Source organism: Sinocyclocheilus grahami, unplaced genomic scaffold, assembly GCF_001515645.1.
Source record: "Sinocyclocheilus grahami isolate Dianchi unplaced genomic scaffold, SAMN03320097.WGS_v1.1 scaffold27.1, whole genome shotgun sequence".
Lineage (NCBI taxonomy): Eukaryota > Metazoa > Chordata > Actinopteri > Cypriniformes > Cyprinidae > Sinocyclocheilus > Sinocyclocheilus grahami.
In genome coordinates, this window is record NW_015505206.1 from 989,989 (window position 1) to 1,011,310 (window position 21,322).

At 39.2% G+C, this 21,322-nt stretch overlaps 2 protein-coding genes across 2 annotated transcripts; one reads left to right on the forward strand and one right to left on the reverse strand.

Annotated features, from left to right (window-relative positions):
• Positions 1 to 6,665: 6,665 nt before the first annotated feature.
• LOC107568224 (trichohyalin-like) lies at positions 6,666 to 15,338 on the reverse strand. The gene is made up of 10 exons (XM_016254161.1): positions 15,282 to 15,338; positions 9,302 to 11,737; positions 9,070 to 9,217; positions 8,353 to 8,458; positions 8,079 to 8,238; positions 7,892 to 7,999; positions 7,606 to 7,692; positions 7,249 to 7,354; positions 7,079 to 7,152; positions 6,666 to 6,991 (listed from the first exon to the last, which is right to left on the reverse strand). Exons 1-10 carry the CDS (start codon positions 15,336 to 15,338, stop codon positions 6,920 to 6,922), a joined length of 3,354 nt encoding a protein of 1,117 aa, XP_016109647.1. The 3' UTR covers positions 6,666 to 6,919.
• Positions 14,604 to 20,498, forward strand: LOC107567486 (ATP-sensitive inward rectifier potassium channel 12-like). The gene is made up of 2 exons (XM_016253184.1): positions 14,604 to 15,022; positions 18,336 to 20,498. Exon 2 carries the CDS (start codon positions 18,410 to 18,412, stop codon positions 19,688 to 19,690), a length of 1,281 nt encoding a protein of 426 aa, XP_016108670.1. The 5' UTR covers positions 14,604 to 15,022; positions 18,336 to 18,409; the 3' UTR covers positions 19,691 to 20,498.
• The last annotated feature ends 824 nt before the right edge of the window (positions 20,499 to 21,322 follow it).

Below are 21,322 nucleotides of genomic sequence, written 5' to 3' on the forward strand. Positions count from 1 at the left end.
AAGGTCTGTCTCCAGAATCACACCAAGATTCCTGACTTGATTTTTAGTTGTTAGACCCCTAGAGTCAAGGTATGCATTCACCTTGAGAACTTCATCTTTGTTTCCAAATGCAATGACTTCGGTTTTTTCTTTGTTTAACTGAAGAAAGTTCTCGCACATCCAACTGTTAATTTCATCAATGCATTGGCAGAGGGAGTCAATGGGGCTGTAGTCATTTGGAGATAAGGCTAGGTAAATCTGGGTATCATCTGCATAGCTGTGATAGAACCAAATCGCCTTTCTCATTATTTGACTTAGTGGGAGCATATACAGGCTAAACAAGAGCGGTGCAAGAATTGAGCCTTGTGGGACTCCGCATGTCATGGACGTCCACTTAGACTTATGCTCTCCTATACTCACATAATAACCTCTCCCTTCTAAGTATGACCTGAACCATTTAATTACCATGCCAGAAAGCCCGACCAAGTTTTCCAGTCTCTCTAGTAGTATGTTATGATCGACAGTATCAAACGCAGCACTGAGATCTAGTAGTACCAGCACTGATATTTTGCCAGATTCAGAATTTAAGCGAATATCATTTATTATCTTAATGAGTGCTGTCTCTGTGCTGTGATGCGGTCGAAAACCAGATTGAAAATGGTCCAGGTATCCATTTGAGTTTAAGTATTTGTTCAGCTGATTAAAGACTACCTTTTCAATAATCTTTCCTATAAAAAGGAAGATTTGATATTGGTCTATAGTTGCTCAATATGGTGTTATCAAGATTTCTCTTTTTCAGAAGGGGTTTAACAACTGCAGTTTTCAGGGAGTTTGGAAAATTTACAGCAATAAAGAGACTTGAAGATATTTATCCATTGTTTTCCCTTTACGTCAGAGCAAAGACTGCAATGTCTGATAGTTTTATTTTTACCGTGTAATGAGGTACTACTTTAGAGGTGTGTGAAAGATAATTAACACCTACACAGAGGCTGATTTACTGCTAACTGACAATGAGCAAAATGGTTCCCAGGCTAGCAAATAGCAAAGACACAAAGCTATTTATTCAGTATTAGAAAGTGAGTAGAAAATATATACTGTATGAATTTGTGAGTGGATGAGTGAAAGATAAGGCATGATGGGATACAGTTAAACTTTTTTTTTTTCCACAACAATCCACCATTCAGGCTCAGGCCAGACACCCTTGGATAAACCACTTGTATACTTACAATGACAGCCAGAGGAAAAACAACAGTTTCATGTTGCTTAAGTGCCATATTAAACCCATAACTTATGGATTTCTACGTGTTGTAGCCACATTTTGAACCTCTAAAACCAGATATTTACAACATTACATGTTTTGCTAAAGCAACAGTTATATTGTGCTAGTGTGTTTTATAAGGTATAAACTTCAGTTTGACCTTTCTTTATTGGCGTTTCTTTCCTCAATATCAAAACAGCTGCCCACTTGCGAATGTGAAAGGAAATGATCAATACTAAAAGCTACTTCTATGGTAGATGTTAAAGAATGAAAAGTCAGTATTGGATTAAGGGCACACTGCAAAAAAAAAAAACTTTTATCAGTATTTTCACCTAAAATTGCGTAACATTATGAATATATTTAAATACGTTTATTTTTATTACCTCTGTAGTATTTTTTTTTCTTTAAGCCTAAATTTAATGATAAATAATTCTTATAAACAATCAGCCATGCAATGTTTTCACACAGTTGAAAACTAAATTCTAAACGTTCAGCACAATACGACAAGTCCATTTAATTATGCAAGTAGTTTTTTTTTTTACTATGAAACTAACCTAAGAGCATTTAGAAATGAATTTCAACATGCAACTAACAACAGACCAACAACAACCACCCACCTCTGGTATCTTACGTGATAATTAGTGATCATGACAATCTCCCTCCTTTTCAAAATCAGAGCAAAGTGAATGGGAGAGGTGAGAACGAGAGCCAGAGACAAGGAAGGAACAAAGGAGAGAGCGTTCACCCACTCACCTCATCCATCACTTTGCTCTGTGGGGGCAAATAAGTGTGCCTGATTAAATAAAGAAGGCATTATATAAGATGATTTAAATAAACGTTTCATCAAGGTAGATTATAGCCAAAGTCATCCTCTTTCGCAAAGAGGGGCAAAAAGAGATGATCCTCTCGACATCATCCTCTCCAAAAATACAGTACCACACTAAACTACGTCATGAAACCATCATATAACCCACAGTTTGTTGTTTTTAAAAGTCCGTCTGGTTATGAAACGAAAATGGAGTCATTATTCACACTATTTTATGCAGCCACATGGCTGTTTTCAGGTCATGTCCTCATAACCTCTTCGGCTGGGTTTCTGAGGGTGAAAGTGAGTCAGCTCATGATGATTTCAGCTCTTCAGAAAAGGCAGCAAGATAGATATAAAACAGTGAGGTACTTTACAGCAAATGAGCTTAGCCCTGCAGGAAAAACCAAGTCATACCAGTTTAAGGTGCTCAAGCTGATTTTTGGATTATGCTAGCGTTTTTTTGCTGGTCTAGAGAGGTATACCAGCTCTAACCAGCTTGACAACATGTTATAACCAAGACCAGCAGGTTTCCCAACACAAGCCGATCAACCAAGCAGCTTTTGAGTGAGTTAAAAACCATTAATGATCAGCTTGGACCAGATACCATATAAACCCACCTACGACAAGATCTGGATTTTGCAGCAGAGAGGGGAAAAAGTGGTGATACGAATAAAGACAACACAGAAAGTCAAAATCTGAAACGCAATAAAAAAAATGTTCTTCTCAGCAATAGGATCCAGAAGTGTACCTTACCGAATCAGAACTACCTGCAGGATTTACATTCTAATATTGAACAGAAATAAGTAATAAACCCGAGTGGAGATGTGTAACTTTGTGCAGATGTATGTTAGAGTGAAGGAGATTTGAAGATATTTGCAGCAATGATTTCCAGGTGTGCAAATTATAACCATAAAGCATCAAATCTCACCTCCAGCTGCATGAAGTAATTAAATTGCAGAATAAGCAAAATAATTCAACACTGGCATGGCATGAGGGTGCAACTAAGGAAAAAAACTGATCAAACAGTTCAAGTACAAAACACATAGATGAATCATTTTCTGTCAGAAGCGGTGTAATCTAGCATGAAACAAATGTCATTGTAATGCGAGGGAGTGAAGTGTGAGTATTCAATGATTGATATCTCGACACTCTAATATTCAACTGTATTTAAGCATAAAAATTACTAAGAAAGAAAGAAGAGTGAAACCTAATTTGAGCAATAGGTGAAGCTCATATATGACTTTACAATTGTAAAATATTCAAATGCTGTTTTATAACAAATCTTGGTATTGAGCTACGGGTATCCTGCTGTCTGTTATCGGAAGAGAATCATAATTTGTGCAGATGTATGTTAGAGTGAAGGAGATTTGAAGATTTTGCAGCAATGATTTCCAGGTGTGCAATTTATAACCATAAAGCATCAAATCTCACCTCCAGCTGCATGAAGTAATTAAATTGCAGAATAAGCAAAATAATTCAACACTGGCATGGCATGAGGGTACAACTAAGGAAAAAAACTGATCAAACAGTTCAAGTACAAAACACATATAGATGAATCATTTTCTGTCAGAAGCGGTGTAATCTAGCATGAAACAAATGTCATTGTAATGCGAGGGAGTGAAGTGTGAGTATTCAATGATTGATATCTCGACACTCTAATATTCAACTGTATTTAAGCATAAAAATTACTAAGAAAGAAAGAAGAGTGAAACCTAATTTGAGCAATAGGTGAAGCTCATATATGACTTTACAATTGTAAAATATTCAAATGCTGTTTTATAACAAATCTTGGTATTGAGCTACGGGTATCCTGCTGTCTGTTATCGGAAGAGAATCATAATACAAAACAATGGTGACAAATGTAACCACGGAAACAGTCTATCTATAATTACTGGACGTATAGGCCTATCTATAGATTTGTTTCTCTGGTGTTCCACTGTTGCACCACCATGCACCTTAAAATTACACACATTTATTGTGCAACAATGTTCCATTAACTAACAATAAATGCAGTTGAATAATGTAAATACAAAATTCCAATAGAATCCAGAAGTGCACCTTAATCAGTCAGAACGGCACAATCAGGGGATTTACATTCTAAAATTAAACAGGAAAAGTATTAAACCTGAGAAGTTGTCACTTTGTGTAGCTGGATGAAAGAGAGTGTGAAAGCATGAGGATATATACACACACATCACTGAGTTCCAGGAAAACGGTGCATTTTACAACCAGTGATCTGTATCAAATCTCACCTTCAACTGCATGAATTCTTAAATTATGAAGTATTAAATTGTGATTCCTGTACTGTGTGTATATGTGTGTTGTGTGACGTTTACTGACATGCTACTGATACAGAAACCAAATTCTCCATTTCATAACCCTCCCTATTTGCTTTGCACACAGCACAAACACAAAACACATGCTTATTTTTCCTTTCATAATAGAGACCTCATATAGATTAGGCTATAATATTTCCACTGGTATATTTTGCTCCAAATACGATAAAATGCTCTAAATATGCTTGTTTTCCAAAAATGTTTGTTTATTAACAAACTTGGAATGTCAATACATGAATTAATTACTCCATAAGTTTCAAGAACTGTGTAGTCTTTGGGGGGGGGAAAAAAGTTTATAATAAAAATAATCTTAAAGTAATAATAATAAAACTATTTTTTAAATTACATTTTTAAAATATACATCTTATTTCTATTTATTAGCACTTAGCATTTAATTTAGATTATTGTAATAGAACTTAAATCATTTTAACTCATGCTTTGGCTCCCTAGTGAGAACCAACTGATAGCATGTTTATTAAACAGGTTTTCTCATGCTGGCTGGCTGAAGATATTTTGGTCTACTTATTTATATACCCTGCGATATTACATAACCAACCCACTATTGCATTATATATTCATTGTCTACAGTTTAAAAGGTATATTTGTAATATGCATACATACGTTTTCTAAGAGCCAGACAGAAAGAAGAAAATGTTCCACTTATAACTACTAAAAAGAGTGCGGACTTCTCTATGCTGAGAAGAACCTCCTTTTTTTTCTTCTTTGCTCTAACATCTGGCCAGACTAAAAAGAGTTGATGGACATGAAATAAAAGTTACTCAAACAAAATGTACAGAACATCAAAGGTAAGCTTTGCATCCCTAACATGGCCTCATGGGACGATACCATCAGTGAGATTAGTATAAGTCAGTACTTGACAAGTTTCCCCCCCCCAAGATATCAATTTACCTGTTATAAAAACAGGACTTCTCTTACCCTTCCTGTAAAACGATGTAAACATGGTTCAGGTGGAGGAGCTGAGAGCTGCATATGTAAATATGTTTCCAAGGTAACACAAATGCTCTGAAACGAGCTGAACAGGATGGACACTCGTACACACTTTTGGTTAGAGAGAGAGAAGAGAAGAGAGAGCATTAGGGGATTGTCATTTTTTTAATTAATCAGTGTTTTGAAAATTTAACAATGAAGAGATCATCGTTTCAAAGCAACATGCATTATTCATAAGTAATTACTGACAAAGAAGCCGTCAGAAATGTAATTAGCAAGCGCACACACCTGCCGCGCTCCCCTCTCCCTCTCTGTAGCTTATACACAGACCCCAGACATGAAAACACAGCTTTACTGAGACGTATAAGCTAGCAAAACATTTCAAGACTCATAAAGGATGTGAAACGATATGGAGCCCGTCTTAAATGAGGGAAACAGAGCTACCCGTCCTCATGTTCAGATGCTATCAGTTAATTGGTTTTTTGGCTAAATGCTTTCGACGCTTTTGCACTCAGTAGCACATAATGAAACGTATTAAATACCTGGGTCAAACAGGACTCCTTAAAACTCCGAAAATATAAATAGTGGCATCTCATTATTAACATTAAGCTGAAAAGAAGCAGGTAAAGATTTTTTGCACTTGCATCTTTGTACCGAGGCGGGCCGGCTGGTATCCAGACGAAGCACGACATCTAGTGGTTAAAAGCGCACTACAGAGATTTGTAGTAGCCAAGTGACATTGATTTTAGTAAGAAGCAAATGCGAAGTAGCACTTTTTTATAAGTGCTGTGAAAAAAGTCAGGAAAAGCTTGGTAAAGGAAGATACAGTGTCATTTACAGCGTAGAACTGTTGATCAGATACCTTTAAGATTACTTATCAAAAAATCCTAAAGGATTCCAGTAAGAATATTGTTCCAATTAGAATTTTTATTATAATTTGGAACCATTTCAAGGAGATTCTTATAGGACTTTTTTTTTTCTGGGATCCACTGGCATCCTAATGAAATCATTCCCTTTAATGAACATCGTCTCAGCAAACAAGCTACTGCAAAGAAAATGAACAGGATAAGAACAACATCCTTTGTACAGGAAGTCCTAGATAGGAATCGTATAGGAATGGTTCCAAAATATGATAGAAATTCTAATTAGAATTCTGTACAATTTTCTTATTGGAATCCTTGACAAGGGATGAATAGTGATAAAATTGCTAATCCAGTATGCAGTATTTAAAATCTGCACATATGGGTTGAAAAGTTACACAAACAAAAACTTAAAGATTGTAAAAGCTTGACTTTATTCATAATTAGAGATGAAGCAAATCGAACTGATGCTCAATCAGGCATAAACATGTAAATAGAAACAAAGACGGTTTAAGATTTAGAGAGACAACCTCATATAAAAAAAAATAACTCTACTGTCTAAAGTAGTAACGAAGCAAAAATTTAAATGACTGACGTACACACACAAACACACCTGTGACTAAAGGTATAGTTATAATTCACTGTGTTATAAAGATATACAATTAAATAATTTAACCCACATAAGACATTAAAATGCTTCTTTTTCTCTCCCTCTCTCACACAGACACATTTAAATCTTTTGCGTGCTAGATAATTCAAAAAGCTTCATCCTCTCCAGAACAGTGAGTCCATCTTTAAGACTCTAAGAATAAAATGAGAGATAGTGAGAAAGCTTAAATTTTAGGGAACTTCAGTATTTTGTACCATGTAATGGCACAGATGATACCACCTTGGATCTGTCAGGCTGCGTAAGTGTAGCATGGTCCTTCAGGAAGCCTGGGCTGCTCCTGGATTTCGTCAGATCTGCAACAGACATTTACAAATTGTCAATAAGTGCATGCTTATGCACTTATCTGTTTGCCTTCACAGTAACATGTCTGTTCTGGTAGATTTGCTTACCATATTTTAAACTCTGCTGTCTTGCTGGCACCATCCTCAGTTTAGCGAAGTCACTTTTAGTTTTGACTTCTGAAGCACCCAGCTCAGAGTCCAGCTCTTTAAAATACTAAAAGAAAAAACATTTAAAAGAAGTATTCTCTGTGTAAGCACTGGTTGAATTAGCTTATTTTGTTAACTATTATGGTTAACATTTGTGAATAAAACAAAATATAACAAACATCTCATACTCATAATTTTTTACTTATAATAATAGATTATTATTTTTTTGTATTAACAGACTACAAAATTACTCAACATTCCCATCCCTAGTATCAATGCCTCAAACTATTGATTTGTTTTAACTGAAAAAGGTGTTACCGTATTTCCTGCCTGCAGTTCCAATTTAAGTGAGTTGATCTCCTGTTTCAGACACTTGATCTCTGATTCCTTTACTCTGAGATTTACCTACAGCATCAAAGAATGAGACAGAGCACATCTGTTTTTACACATGTAAACCCATGAAGGCTTCTTTTGTGGAAGCCGATTAAATGTACTCAACCCAGAGTGCAACTTTAATCTGCGTTCAGTCAACCATCCCCTTCTAATTTTAGTAGCACAAGTCAAATTTGGGCACTTTGCCATATGAAAGGGTGTCAAGTTTTACCTCCAGCTGATACATGTCTTTCTCCTGAGAAGACTGGGAATGCTTCACCTCCCCATTCATGTGTGAATGCATCAGGGATAATTCAGCAGCCAAAAACTCATTTAATTCCTTAGAAACATATGTAAGGTAAGCAGTAAAGCAATGGCTGTGTGAATATGCTCATTTTTGTGTGTGCATGTGGATGTACCTGGTTGTGAATGCGAAGCTCCTGGTTCTCTCTCTGTGTTGTATTCAATGCTTCCTTTTCTGTTTCTATAGTCCGTGTCAAATTAGTATTTTCCAAGCATTTCTGAGAATACTGCTCTGACAACACCTCAAGCTCCCTGTGCAATGTTTCTAGCTCCTCACTGCAGAAAATACACAAAGAGTCATATGGTTAATATACAGTTCTGCAACCATAAATTGATTTTTGATGGCGTGGCTGACAGTTCTCAGATTAATGATAGTCATCACACACGCACTTGTATTGTGCATGAAGCTGGCGGATGTCCACACCGGCTCCATTTTGCAGGGCTTTCTGAGTCTTGTCCATTTCCGCTTTGTGAGCTTTCCTCATAGCCTCAATGGCTGGAAAACAACAAATAATATAAAAAAATAGTCAGATAGAACTGTCATTTGTATTTCTAAGCATGCAGAGAACAAATGTATTCATTTAGCAGATGCTTTTATCCATAGTTAAATACAAGAGAGTAGTATACATTTAATTTTTTATTTAGCTTTGTATAGTTTTCTAATGCATGTTTCTGCTCTTTATTTGCATTGTGCAAGAATGCTTAAAAGGAAAGTTTACTTTAAAATAAAATTGTCATTTACTCAACCTCATGACTTTCAGATCTGTTTGACTTCTTACAAGGAACTCGAAAGTAGTTACTTCGCAGAATGTCCAAGCCGCTCTTTTTCTCACAATAAAATGTAATGGTGACCACAGCTGACCTTGTTTCCCACTCACTTTTATAGCATTACAAAAGAGCAGGAATGCACATTTTAAAGATTTGTAATGAAAATAAATGATAAACATTTTTGAGTTAACTATGTCTTTCAGTACAATTCTGTTCAGTTTAGTGAATTGTGCCATGTACTCTATTGTAGTCTTTGCTGTAGCCCAAATGTACTTATATGGTCTGCTGTGTTTGTGCTGTTTGAGCTGAATGAATGGTAGCTTTTGTTGAGAGTAGCACCTGCAATGGTGGCATTTGTCTCTTCCTGCAGTAATCTTTCTCTCTCCTCTGTCAGTCTCTCCACCTCTCTCTGATGCTGCCTCTGCATCTCCTCAATCACTCGCTGGTGGCTGTCCTCCATAATGCTGAAACCATGCTCATACGTGGCCTAAGATACAAAAGATATGGAGTACCTTCATTTTTGTCTATAATTACATATTAATTCATGCTGTAACAAGAAAGCTGTGCATACCTTGATGGTTTCCAGGTCAAGCTGGAAGGCCTTGACATCCTGGTTGCTAAGATCCCTCAAACAAGTCATCTCAGTCTCAAGCTCTCCGATTCGGGCTTGCAGAGCGGTCACAGAAACCTGCTCAGTCTCTTCACTCACCTCTAGTTCTGAGGGGGTTGCAGCTTTTGGCTTTGACAAGTTTTGAATGTAGTATTCATGGAGACGGCTCATCTCTTCTTCATGGATTTTCTGGAGCTCCTGGAGCTTCTCCTCAAACTCCAACTGCAAATTTTCTGCTTCTTCCCTCCTCAATTGAGCATTGGTCTCTGCTGAAACACGCTCCTGTTCTGCCTTTTTGACAACAACACGTTCCTCACGCAGCTTCTCTTCATAATGCTCTGTCTGTTCCTGGAACATAGCCTCCATACTACGACACACGGCACTACACTCACACTTAGCCTGCTCTCTCTGCTTGCGTAGGGCACTCATTTCCTGCTGCAGGGCCGAACGGAGACGACAGGCCATGTATGCTAAAGTGGCCTGACACGTTGCAGCCCTCAGGATGGCTGAGGGTAGTTCACCAGGAAAGTCGACCTCTCTAACATTAGACTGTAGCTGTGTTGAGAGGTTCTGCAGTGACTGGGCCTGAGCACGGAGCTCTACCACCAGACTCTTTCTAGAAGCAAGCTGTACCTCAGAGCCCTCAATGAAAAGATCGGTCGCCAGTTCGTCCTCTGTTTGTTCACTGTAAGGTGCAAGTTCTGGCGGGCTAATGTCAGCAAGTCTGGTCCCCTGCTTCGAACAGTTTTCCATTTTGGTTCCAGATGAGGAACTCTCTGGCCATGGCAAGTCATAAAAAAGTTCAGATCCCTTTGGCTCCTGCGAGGGATAAGTACAGCGAGTATGTATGAGGTATGCCATCTCTGCTCTTAAACACAGTCTATGGATTGCACTTTCACTCAGCGTATTGTCTAACAGATCTTGTTCGAGAGGGTCCAAGAAGATCTGAGAGTATCTAGGTTCTACAGCCCCATTATGACTGCCTCCTTGAGCCATCCTAAGGACCTGGACATGCACCTCTGACAATTTATTAAGCAACTTTGAGCTGGGATGCTCAAGAGCAGAGGCAATCCTTTGGATAATCAGTGCCTCCAGTGACGAAACTCTGCTGACCATCTCCAGAGCTTGATTTCTCCCTGAACTCTCGCCAACCAACCTCCGGCTTCCAGTTTTTCCATCATCATAAAGGGAGACTTTAGCTTTGTCTGCGGTTTTGTCTAAAGCCGTTCCCTCCAGGTTATGCAAAGCTCCAGTAAAACTCGGCTGAGAATCTACAGAAAGACGACCCTCTGGATTCTGTAGGGGACTGTGGGAGCACCAAGAATCATTGATTGCATGCAGTCCGGTGTTGAGTTGTTGCTGTTGCTGAAGATGCATGGTAAGCTCCCGGAGTCGCTCTTCGGTGTCACATAACTTGCGCTCTAGTGCCTGGATCACAGAGATCACTCTATGTGACTCGTCTCCCTGAGAAGTAGATTTCATTACCAAATCCCTCTGCCCTTTCTGTCTGCATTGTTGTGGCTCAATCAATGTCTCACAAAGAACATTACCTTCAGAAAGATGGGTTTGAGCTTCTTTGAGTCTTTGTTCAGTCTCCTCTAGACTACTGCCCAGGATGGCCATCTTAAGAAGCACTTCCTGGAGTTCACATTCCTTCCTGTCTAACTCTCGTTGTTGCTGCACCAGCTGGGTTTGAAAGCGTTCCTCACCTACCCTTTCACAGTCCAGCAGAGCACCTCGCAAACTCTGTATCTCCTCACAAGCTCTTTCATAATCATGCTCCATGTCATAATAAAGAGTCTCTTCGGTTTGGAGGCGTGCCTGCAGACGACAGACCTCACTGTCTGACTCTTCCAGCTGGTTTTGTAACTCCTTGCACCTTCGCAGAAGTTCATCAGTAACGTCCCCTGTTGGCCTTTTCTGCAGCTCAGCCTCTTTCTGCATCAGGCGCTCCTCTAGTTCATTCGATCGTTGTTCTGATTGGTCAAGGCTGTCACTGAAGCTCCTCCTTTCTCGTTCCTGGCTCTCTTGCAGGAGGCGCAGGTGCCTCTGTAGCCTGACCTCTTTCAAGGCTTGCGCCTCTTCGGTTGATTTAAGACGACCTGTTACCTCCTCCAACCGTCCACGCAGATTCTCCAGCACCTCCTCACGCTCCTTCAGAAGAGTTTCTGCCTCTTGAATCTTTAACTCTGTCCTCTGAAGACATTCCTTGCAGTCATTAAACTCAGCTTGGAGTCGGGCCTCACTGAGTCTTAACTCCCTTTCTTGAGTCTGATTCCTCTCATGCTCAGCCTTCAATTCTCTACGCAGGCTCTGAAGCTCCACATCCCACTGCCATTCTGTCTGCGCTGAAGATGAAGAGAAGGCGACTGGCAATGGAGATGTGGAGCGATCAACCTGTAATGAATTGTGCCCTCCTAAAACAGCTCGTTCTAACACACCTCCACATGTCTACATCACTGTGTGGGAAGATTTGCATAACGCCGCCCAAATGTTCACGTCAAGAAAGAAGGCGCAACTTTTATTCTCGCTGTAGTATTGTTGCTGCCGCCATGTCGTGAAGGCGCTGTGTGTTTCGTTGTGAAAGCGAAACTACTTTGTTTGGCCTTCCAAAAGAGGACGATATCCACTTCGTCATGCCTAGAGCTGATCTATGCTGGTTGCTGAGGAAATACATCAACTTCGCGCTGTGGATTGTGGTTGCCGCAAGCCCACCGGACACTCCTTTTTCGAATCCGCCGGCCGCGCCGTTCTCAAGCCCACCGGCCTCCGCTCACTCTAGCCCTCCGGCCATTCCTCACTCTAGCCGCCGGGCTCCACTCACTCAAGCCCGCTGTGTGTTTCGTTGTGAAAGCGAAACTACTTTGTTTGGCCTTTCAAAAGAGGACACGACTAGAAATCAGTGGTTAAGTTGTATTTACAACGCTGTTCCAGAACAGTTCAACCCAAATATTCAGATGTGTGCAGCACAATTTATGGAGGACTGTTTCCTGATCCTGGAAGAGTAGACTACAATGCCGGCTGTTCTGACTCACAGCCTGTAGGTTTTCATTTAAAGGATTTGCCACTGATGATTCAAACACGAGTTTTGAGCAGTGTAGAGTAGCGCTTGTTTGTCATTTCTCCGATCACAAATGCAGACATGGTTTTATGTTTATGCGGCACGATGCAACGCAACGCGTAAAAAGACGATATAAGTCATTATCACCCGTAATTATGTCCCCACTGTATGCAACAAATGCCTTGTTTATAATGGGTTTTAATGTTTTTGTCTCATTGCTCAGGCCGGGACACGGCATCACAATATGGTAAGGGGTGTAACATTTCTGTCACACGCTTGAGGTATTTGGCCAATCACAACGCACTGGATAAGCTGGCCAATCAGTGCACACTTCGCTTTTCAGACCGATGAGCTTTGTAAAAATCGACGTGTTTCAGAAAGGCGGGGCATAGAGGAGAAACAATAATGTACAGTATGTGGAAAATAATGTGGTTTTTTTAACCTTAAACCGCATAAACACATTTCATTACACCAAATACACAAAATAATGTTCTTTTTAGCAACATCATATGACCCCTTTAATTAGACTCAATTAGGAAGGATGTAAAAAAATAGTATGATGTCACAGACCACAGGATCGTTAAATAACAGTCAAATCTAAAATAACTTGCAAATTATGTAGTTCTCTAAAATAATGTCAGACCCTTGTTTTTGTCTTAATATTCCTAAAAAATTTTTTTATTTATTTTGAACTATAGTTGCATTATTTTCGGGATTAATTTATTTCTCAAGATCAAAGACAACTCCTTTCAGTCACACACTATACCATTCAAATGTTTGGATTCAGGAAGTTTTTTTTTTCTCCAAAGAAATTTTATTTAACAAGGATGCATTTAATTGATCAAAAGTAACAGTAAAGACATTTGTAATGTTACAAATGATTTTTATAATAAATGTTGTTTTTTAACTTTATATTCATCGAAGAATCCTGAAAAAATTTACTGTATCATGGTTTCCACAAAAACATTAAGCAGCAAACAACATTGATAATAATAAGAAATGTTTTCTTGAGCAGTAAATCAGCATATTAGAATGATTCTGAAGAATTATGTGACACTGAAGACTGGAATAATGATGCTGAAAATTCAGCACTGCCATCAAAAGGAATATATCACATTTAGAAATATATTAAATTGTAATAATATTTCACAACATTACAGTTTTTAACTGTATTTTCAATCAAACAAATGCAGCCTTAGTGATCATAAGTGACTTCTTCCAAAAACATTTAAAAAATCTTACCAACCACAAACTTTGGAACAGTAGTGTATAGTAAAGCATGCCTTAAAGTAATTTCTTTACATTCCATTCATTACTCAAAGCAGGTTCATTTGTGTTTGTTGGTTACAGTAAACTTCAGTCAACTCTTTACTCAATAACAGATCAATAGCAGTCCTTGTAGAACAGTTCCAAACATAGCAACCAACCAAAACTTGAAACTGTATCAGGACAAGCCACTGCAACCCAAGCTGACGTCACAGCCAGAGAGCCTTAGTGTGTTTACGATGAGGGGTCAACACATTGCTCTATCTATCTGTCTGTCTACCTACCTGTCTGTCTGTCTGTCTATCTATCTATTGCAGTAGTTGGCAGAATCTTTCACAGGCACTTATAATACCACATACATGTATACACAGGTAGGAGTCGGATTAATTAGCTAGTGTGACCAGGCATGACAGATGAGCGTATATGTGTGTTCTTTTGCGTTTATTTGTAGATGCAAATGTCCTGGTTCTGTCACCATCCTTGCATGTGCAACCCAAACCAAAGAGCCAGCCTCTTTAAAACGATTATTCATCTGAGAACATGTTCACACACACATACACTAACCTTATGCAAACACTATGAAAAACAGTGCGCACAAATCCCCATTCCCAACCAACAGAAACCACACAAAAACTTTCAAACAAAAAGCAATTGCTAATTTCAGTCACGAGAACACATTTGTCAGTCTGTAATGTGTTCAGCCAACATAGAGGGCAGTAAAATGTACTTATTTTGGTTTTGAGCATGAACACCAGGCTGCTTTTCAAGAGCTCTGCGTTTGAGGTAGTGTCGGTGAGACCGTGGTCTCTGCAAATGCCAACTTCAGAGAGAGAGAGAGCAAACGAGAGAGAAAGAGTGTGTGAAAAACTGCAGCAAAGATCAGATAGCAGGCAAGGGTGAGAGAGAGAGAGAGAGAGAGAGAGAGAGAGAGAGAGAGAGAGAGAGAGAAAGAGAGCGAGCTGTGTTTTAAACGTTCAAAGAGAGAATCATTGGCGAGGTGTCGCACCGAAACATTAGGGAATCACTGGACGTGCAAGACCCTCAGGGATGACCAAGGAAGATTACCGGAACGTCAGAACAATGCTAGGGAACATTAATGGAACATTCTGAGGTTGTTAGCATATAATCGGCAGCCTTTAGATAAGAACCTCCTTCGAATACATGTGTGCGAGTTTCCATCTGTGTATGTGACACTAAAGATGAGGACCTTGTTGGACAGTCAGGATCCCTTTTTCGTTTTTGAAACAGTGATTTTTCCTGTAGGGCAACAGTGAGGAACTCAATGGAATCATGCTTTAGCTCAACTTCAGATCTCTTTCTTACATATTTCCATGCACACGAAGGGAAGAAAAAAGGTAAGCATGCGTTTTGTTGTGTCTTAAGTGCCTGTTGACTGTACATAATCTTTCAGCTTCTATCAGCTCTGCCTCACTCACATGGACAGTCTACAGGTATTTTTTGCAACCTGTAGGTGTTTTTTTAATGTCTGCGAGTGTTCTGGTGCCTTTAAAGTGCCTCACATGAATAGAGTCATAATGAGTAGGTGATGGTCATCAACATCACATATTCTGTACTTTCCACTGTGTCATCAAATCAGTGAGGGGACTGTCACACCCAATACAGCATTCCCAAAATGACAGATGTCCCCTGAATGCTGGAATGTCTGCACATCCTTGATTTTATAACTCTATGAGCAAAATCATGCATGCATTATAAATTAAATATAAATTCAAATGAAGTCTAAATATAGATATGGTCAGTGTAATCCAATTCCTGATTGCGTAAACGCTATATGTTCAACACACAGGCACCTGTTTGGATGGATATAGGATGCTAAAACAAATCAAATCATGCAAACATTCTGGTTTTTGAAAACCAGACTTAATTTCATTGGCAAAAAAGTCACCAGTCACAACTCTACAGTTCCATTTCAGCATTACGCATATGGCGAGGGTGATACGAGTCTCAGTTCATAAAGTTTATTAAAGGAGGCTGATGCAGCTTTTCAGGGAAATGTTTTGAAGGAGCAGTGTGGAGTAATATCTGAAGTCTGTCAACTGCCTGTCAAAGTTCTTACAATCTGTCATCACTTTAAATCCTTATCATATTTGCCATTTGGGGACTGGAGGAGCTGTGGGATGGATAGAATATGTTAATTGTGTTCAAGGATTAAAATGACAGCTGTCCCTTTTGATTCTAAGTATCCATGAAAAGCAAAAAGGAAACAGAATGTTCTCTTCAGATGAAGTTTCCATCAACTACCACCACAGGGCACAGGTATTTACGTCAGATGGCCATAAGCGAGATTATATTATGCATATCAGAATATATATTTACCCACAAATCTTTCCAAATGCAACAAAGAACTGTCTCAATACAAAACCTTTTCACAATTAATATTTTTGTTGGTCTTTACTCATAGTTATGCTATCAAACCACTAAGTGGTCATTGGATCTGCTGACATTTAGATTGGAATTAGCTGACATCACATCAGGACGTAGTGAAGATACTGACCCCACTCTCTCCCCTCAACTGGAAATCTACTTTGTATTCTCACGGCTATCATTGATAAACGTATTAAGTGCTCAATTGTCTCTTTCTCATCTCTTTTCTCAATTTTGAGTGATTGTCCACCTGGATGATGACTAAAATACCACCGCATGAAGCCGACAGTCACTCCTCAAACAAACACACACACAAAATTTCTACCAGACAGGTTTCCATGGAAACCTCTATATCCCAGGTTTTCATGTGATTCTTTTAATTTAGAGTATTGTAGAACTGTGCTGCATTTTTCTGCAATCATGTGTATGCATGAAGAAAATTATATTTTCCTCATTATCACTGTTGAATCTGTGGCTTCTTAGCTATTCGCACTCACCAATATAGCAGCACCTGACACTACCCAGCCCCCAGTGTGTGAGAGTGTGTGTATTTGCGTGTGCATGCATGTGAAGTTTGTGTGTTGTGATGTCTCTGTCAGTACAGTATGTCTTGGAGCACAGATTCTTGCAAGTGTGTGTGTGCGTGCAGTAGTCGCACTGAGACAGGCATCTATTATTAGAAAGACAGATCACTTGAGTCAGGCACTGGCTAGACGCCTAAATCTGGACCCCACCAGCAGCTGCCGGCTCAGAGCTCTGTAAAAAAAAATAGCAGTGAGAAAATTTGGATAATGATAATTACGATTTCCATAACAATAAGCCCGCATACAGACTATGAGGTGTGCGCACTTCAGCACGTCACTGCGCAAAGGTGCAGAGTTTTGCAGGAAAGGTGCGAAATTACTTAAATTAGCTACATCTGTTGTGAAAAAAAAAACTGACGGATCTGCACATCTGCTCTTTCCTCACTCACAGTTACAGAGTAGCACTTTTGCACACACTCACACAGTGGAGTAACACACGTTTTTAGCTGCAGTGAGAATTCATAAGATCTATTTTGGGCCTGCATCACTCAGATTCCCTTTCATTGACTTTCAATATTTAAATACTAGAAAATATATTTATAAATATAATGGAGAGTTTGGACTAAATTCTGATTGGATGAGATGCATTCAAAGCTAAAAAATGCAGACACGGCCTCCTGTGACTGCATGTTTTATATTAATGCACAAAGTTGTTAGGATACCATAAACAATCTAGTTAGAGTAATCAACTAAATTACTTTTAATTATTATTAATAGATCCTGATATTTGTTACCATTTTTTTGTCATACTGCTGTTGCCATTTTCTAAAAGCATTAAGCCACCTGAGGCCCAGTGATTTTCCCATGGAGGCTTTAGAGCGCCTTTAACCACCTCCCATGGCTTACTGCTTTAGTTTTAAATTTTATTTAAATAATTACACAGTTTACATACACTTTGCAGAATGTCTTTGAAGAGTCTTATGCTCACTAAGGCTGCATTTATTTGATCAGACAGTAAAAACAGCAATATTGTGAAATATTTTTACAAGTTAAAATAACTGTTTTCTATTTTAATACATTTAAAAATGTAATTTATTCTTCTGTTGGCAAAGCTGAATTGTTATCAGCCATTACTCCAGTCTTCAGTGTTACATGATCCTTCTGAAAGGTTTTGTAAATGCCTTTGTCACTTTCGATCAATCAAATGAATAAAAATATAAATTTCTTTAAAAAATTAAATCTTAAGGTACCGACCACCAAGCTTTTGAATGGTAGTATATGTCTACCTATATAGACAAAATAACTCAATTTACGTTATTTACAAGTTACCCTGTTTAAAAGTTTACATACATTTGGTTACTTACATAGGTAAGTTCTTTGGTTTCCCAGCATGTTCTGCACATTTGAATACCTCCTCGCAGTTTCTATATGATGTTGTGATCAATCTTTGCCACTATCACAAACATAAAAGATTATACAAATACAGTATTAAGAACAAACTTTTTAACAGAATAATTTGTGAAAATAAGTTTGTTTCTTTTAATTAGTGTAAATATATTTTATCTTGTGGAATATACTTAAATATATGTGTTATGCAACCTTTTTAAGGCACTACCAAATAAGAGATTTTATCCATCTTGTTTTTAAAAAAAAAAAGATTCTGCAAGGGGTATGTAAACATATGAGCATAACGGTATGACAAATGATATACAATGAACAAAGACTACATGACTGATCTTATGTTTTGCTTCATCTTCAGGCAACACAAACTGATCCAGAGCTGCTTTGGTACTCTCTCTCACTTACGGATTGGTTCTGGTCGGGCAGAGTGGCATGAGTGTGGGCAAGCCCCACCGCTACGACATTGTGTCATCGTCGGAGGAGGACGTGTACCGGCACGGCAACATGCCCGCCCTCGGCAATGGCTTTGGTAACGGCAAAATCCAGACACGCCGAAAGGTGCGGAGCCGCTTTGTAAACAAGACAGGCCAGTGCAACGTCAGTTTCGCTCATATGGACGAGCAATCTCAGCGCTACCTCGCCGACATCTTTACCACCTGCGTGGACATTCGTTGGCGCTGGATGTTTGTCCTTTTCTCCCTTGCATTTGTCCTGTCTTGGCTCGCGTTTGGTTTTGCCTTCTGGCTTATTGCTCTTGTCCACGGTGACTTAGAGCGGCTCACTAAAGATGACTTCACACCATGTGTCATGCAGGTCAACAGCTTTGTTGCGGCGTTTCTGTTCTCAGTTGAGACGCAAACAACAATCGGCTACGGATTCCGCTGTGTAACTGAGGAGTGTCCCTTAGCGGTGTTCATGGTCGTCTTCCAGTCCATTGTGGGCTGCATCATTGACTCTTTCATGATCGGTACCATCATGGCCAAAATGGCGCGACCTAAGAAACGGGCAGAAACGATACTGTTCTCACACAATGCTGTCATCGCTATGCGCGATGGGAAACTGTGTCTCATGTGGCGGGTCGGGAACTTGAGGAAAAGTCACATTGTAGAGGCTCACGTGCGGGCGCAGCTTATTAAGCCCCGAATCACAGAAGAGGGCGAGTACATACCGCTCGATCAGATCGACATCAATGTGGGTTATGACCAAGGTCTCGACCGCATCTTCCTGGTTGCTCCTCTCACTATCCTCCATGAGATAAACGAGGAGAGTCCTCTGTATGGAATCAGCAAACAGGACCTGGAAACATCTGATTTTGAGATTGTAGTCATACTGGAAGGGATGGTCGAGGCGACAGCGATGACAGCTCAGGTACGCAGCTCTTACCTGGCCAGCGAGATCTTATGGGGCCATCGCTTTGAGCCCGTGGTGTTTGAGGAACGCAAACAGTATAAGGTGGACTATTCGCATTTTCATAAGACCTACGAGGTTCCCTCGACGCCACGTTGCAGTGCCAAAGACATGGAGGAGAATAAGTCCTTGGAGTCCGGAGCCAACTTCTGCTATGAGAACGAGTTAGCCTTCATTAGTAGGGATGAAGAGGAGCCAGAAGAGGAGCCAGAAGAGGACAGGGGTGAGAGGGGGACTGAGCTAGAGACCCTTTCAGCCAATCTGAACTTCGATCAGAGGTCATATCACAAAGAATCCGAAATATGACCCTTTGAAGATTTTGCTTTATCGTAGACTCAGTCTGTTCTTCAATTGTCAGTTGTAATGGTTAGCTACAGAGCAATGCAAGTGCCATATGAAACCTTGACCCACTGTCCTAGAACCATGCTGTAGTTGGGGGGCAGGTCAGGAAAAGAAAGTGCTTTTTGTAGTTGTTGGAAATGCGAGGCCTTCCTGTAGGAAAACTTGAAATCTGATTACCTGTTTCATACTGTAGTTTGAAGTGATAGCTTTAAGTAGTATCATTATGCAATACTAAGCTAGCCTGGGTGCCATGTTGACGAAATCTCTCTCTTGTAAAGAAAATTTGCACAAAATAGGTTATTAACCACTAGTGTGTTTGCTTGGATATAGAGTAGAACATGATACACTGTTGTTTTGGTGTGATTTACAGCAATAAAGAGACTTGAAGACATTTATCTATGCTCTCCATATTCCACAGATTTTTTCCCCTTTACGTCAAAGCAAAGACTGCAATGTCTGATAGTTTTATTTTTACCATGTAATGAGGTACTACTTTGGAGGTGTGTGAAAGATAATTAACACCTACACAGATGCTGATTTACTGCTAACTGACAATGAGCTAAATGGTTCCCAGGCTAGCAGATAGCAAAGACACAAAGCTATTTATTCAGTATTAGAAAGTGAGTAGAAAAATATATTGTATGAGTATGTGAGTTGATGAATGAAAGATAAGGCATGATAGGATACAGTTAAACTCTTCACAACATACCACACCGTTCACATTCATACTCAGGCCACACACCCTTGAATAAAACTGCGTGTATACTTACAATGACAGCCAGAGGAAAAACATCTGTTTCATGTTGCTTTAGTGGCATAATCAAACTCATAAGTTGTGGTTTCTAAGTGTTGCTCTGAAACAAGATATTTACAACATTACATGTTTTGCTAAAGCAACAGTTACATTGTGCTAGTGTGTGTGTTTTATGAGGTGTGAACTTCAATATGACCTTTATTTGCGTTTCTTTCCTCAGTATCAAAACAGCTGCCCACTTGCGAATGTGAAAGAAAATGATCAATACAAAAAGCTACTTCTATGGTAGAAACTAAAGAATGTAAAGTCAGTATCGGATTTATGGCACACTGCGAAAAACATTTTCTTCATCAGTATTTTCATCTGGTTTTCCAGTAAAGAATATACTTGAAAAGTAAAATTGTGTACAATTATGCATATATTTAAATGTTTATTTTTCTTATCTCAGTAATAATTTTTTAAGCATAAATTTAGTAAGATAAACATTTCTTATAAGCAATTTGCCATGCATTGTTCGTCTCACATGGTTGAAACATTCAGCTTAATACGAGTTCATTTAATTATACAAGTAGTTTTTCCACTCGTAAACTAACCTAAGAGCTTGTAGAAATCAATTTCAACATGCATCTAACAACAGACCAACACTAACCACCCACCTCTGGTATCTTACGTGATAATTAGTGATCGTCGTGACTATCTCCCTCCTTTTCAAAACCAGAGCAAAGAGAATAGGAGAGGTGAGAACGAGAGCCAGAGACAAAGAAGGAACAAAGAAGAGAGCGTTCACCCACTCACCTCATCCATCACTTTGCTCTGTGGGGGCAAATAAGTGTGCCTGATTA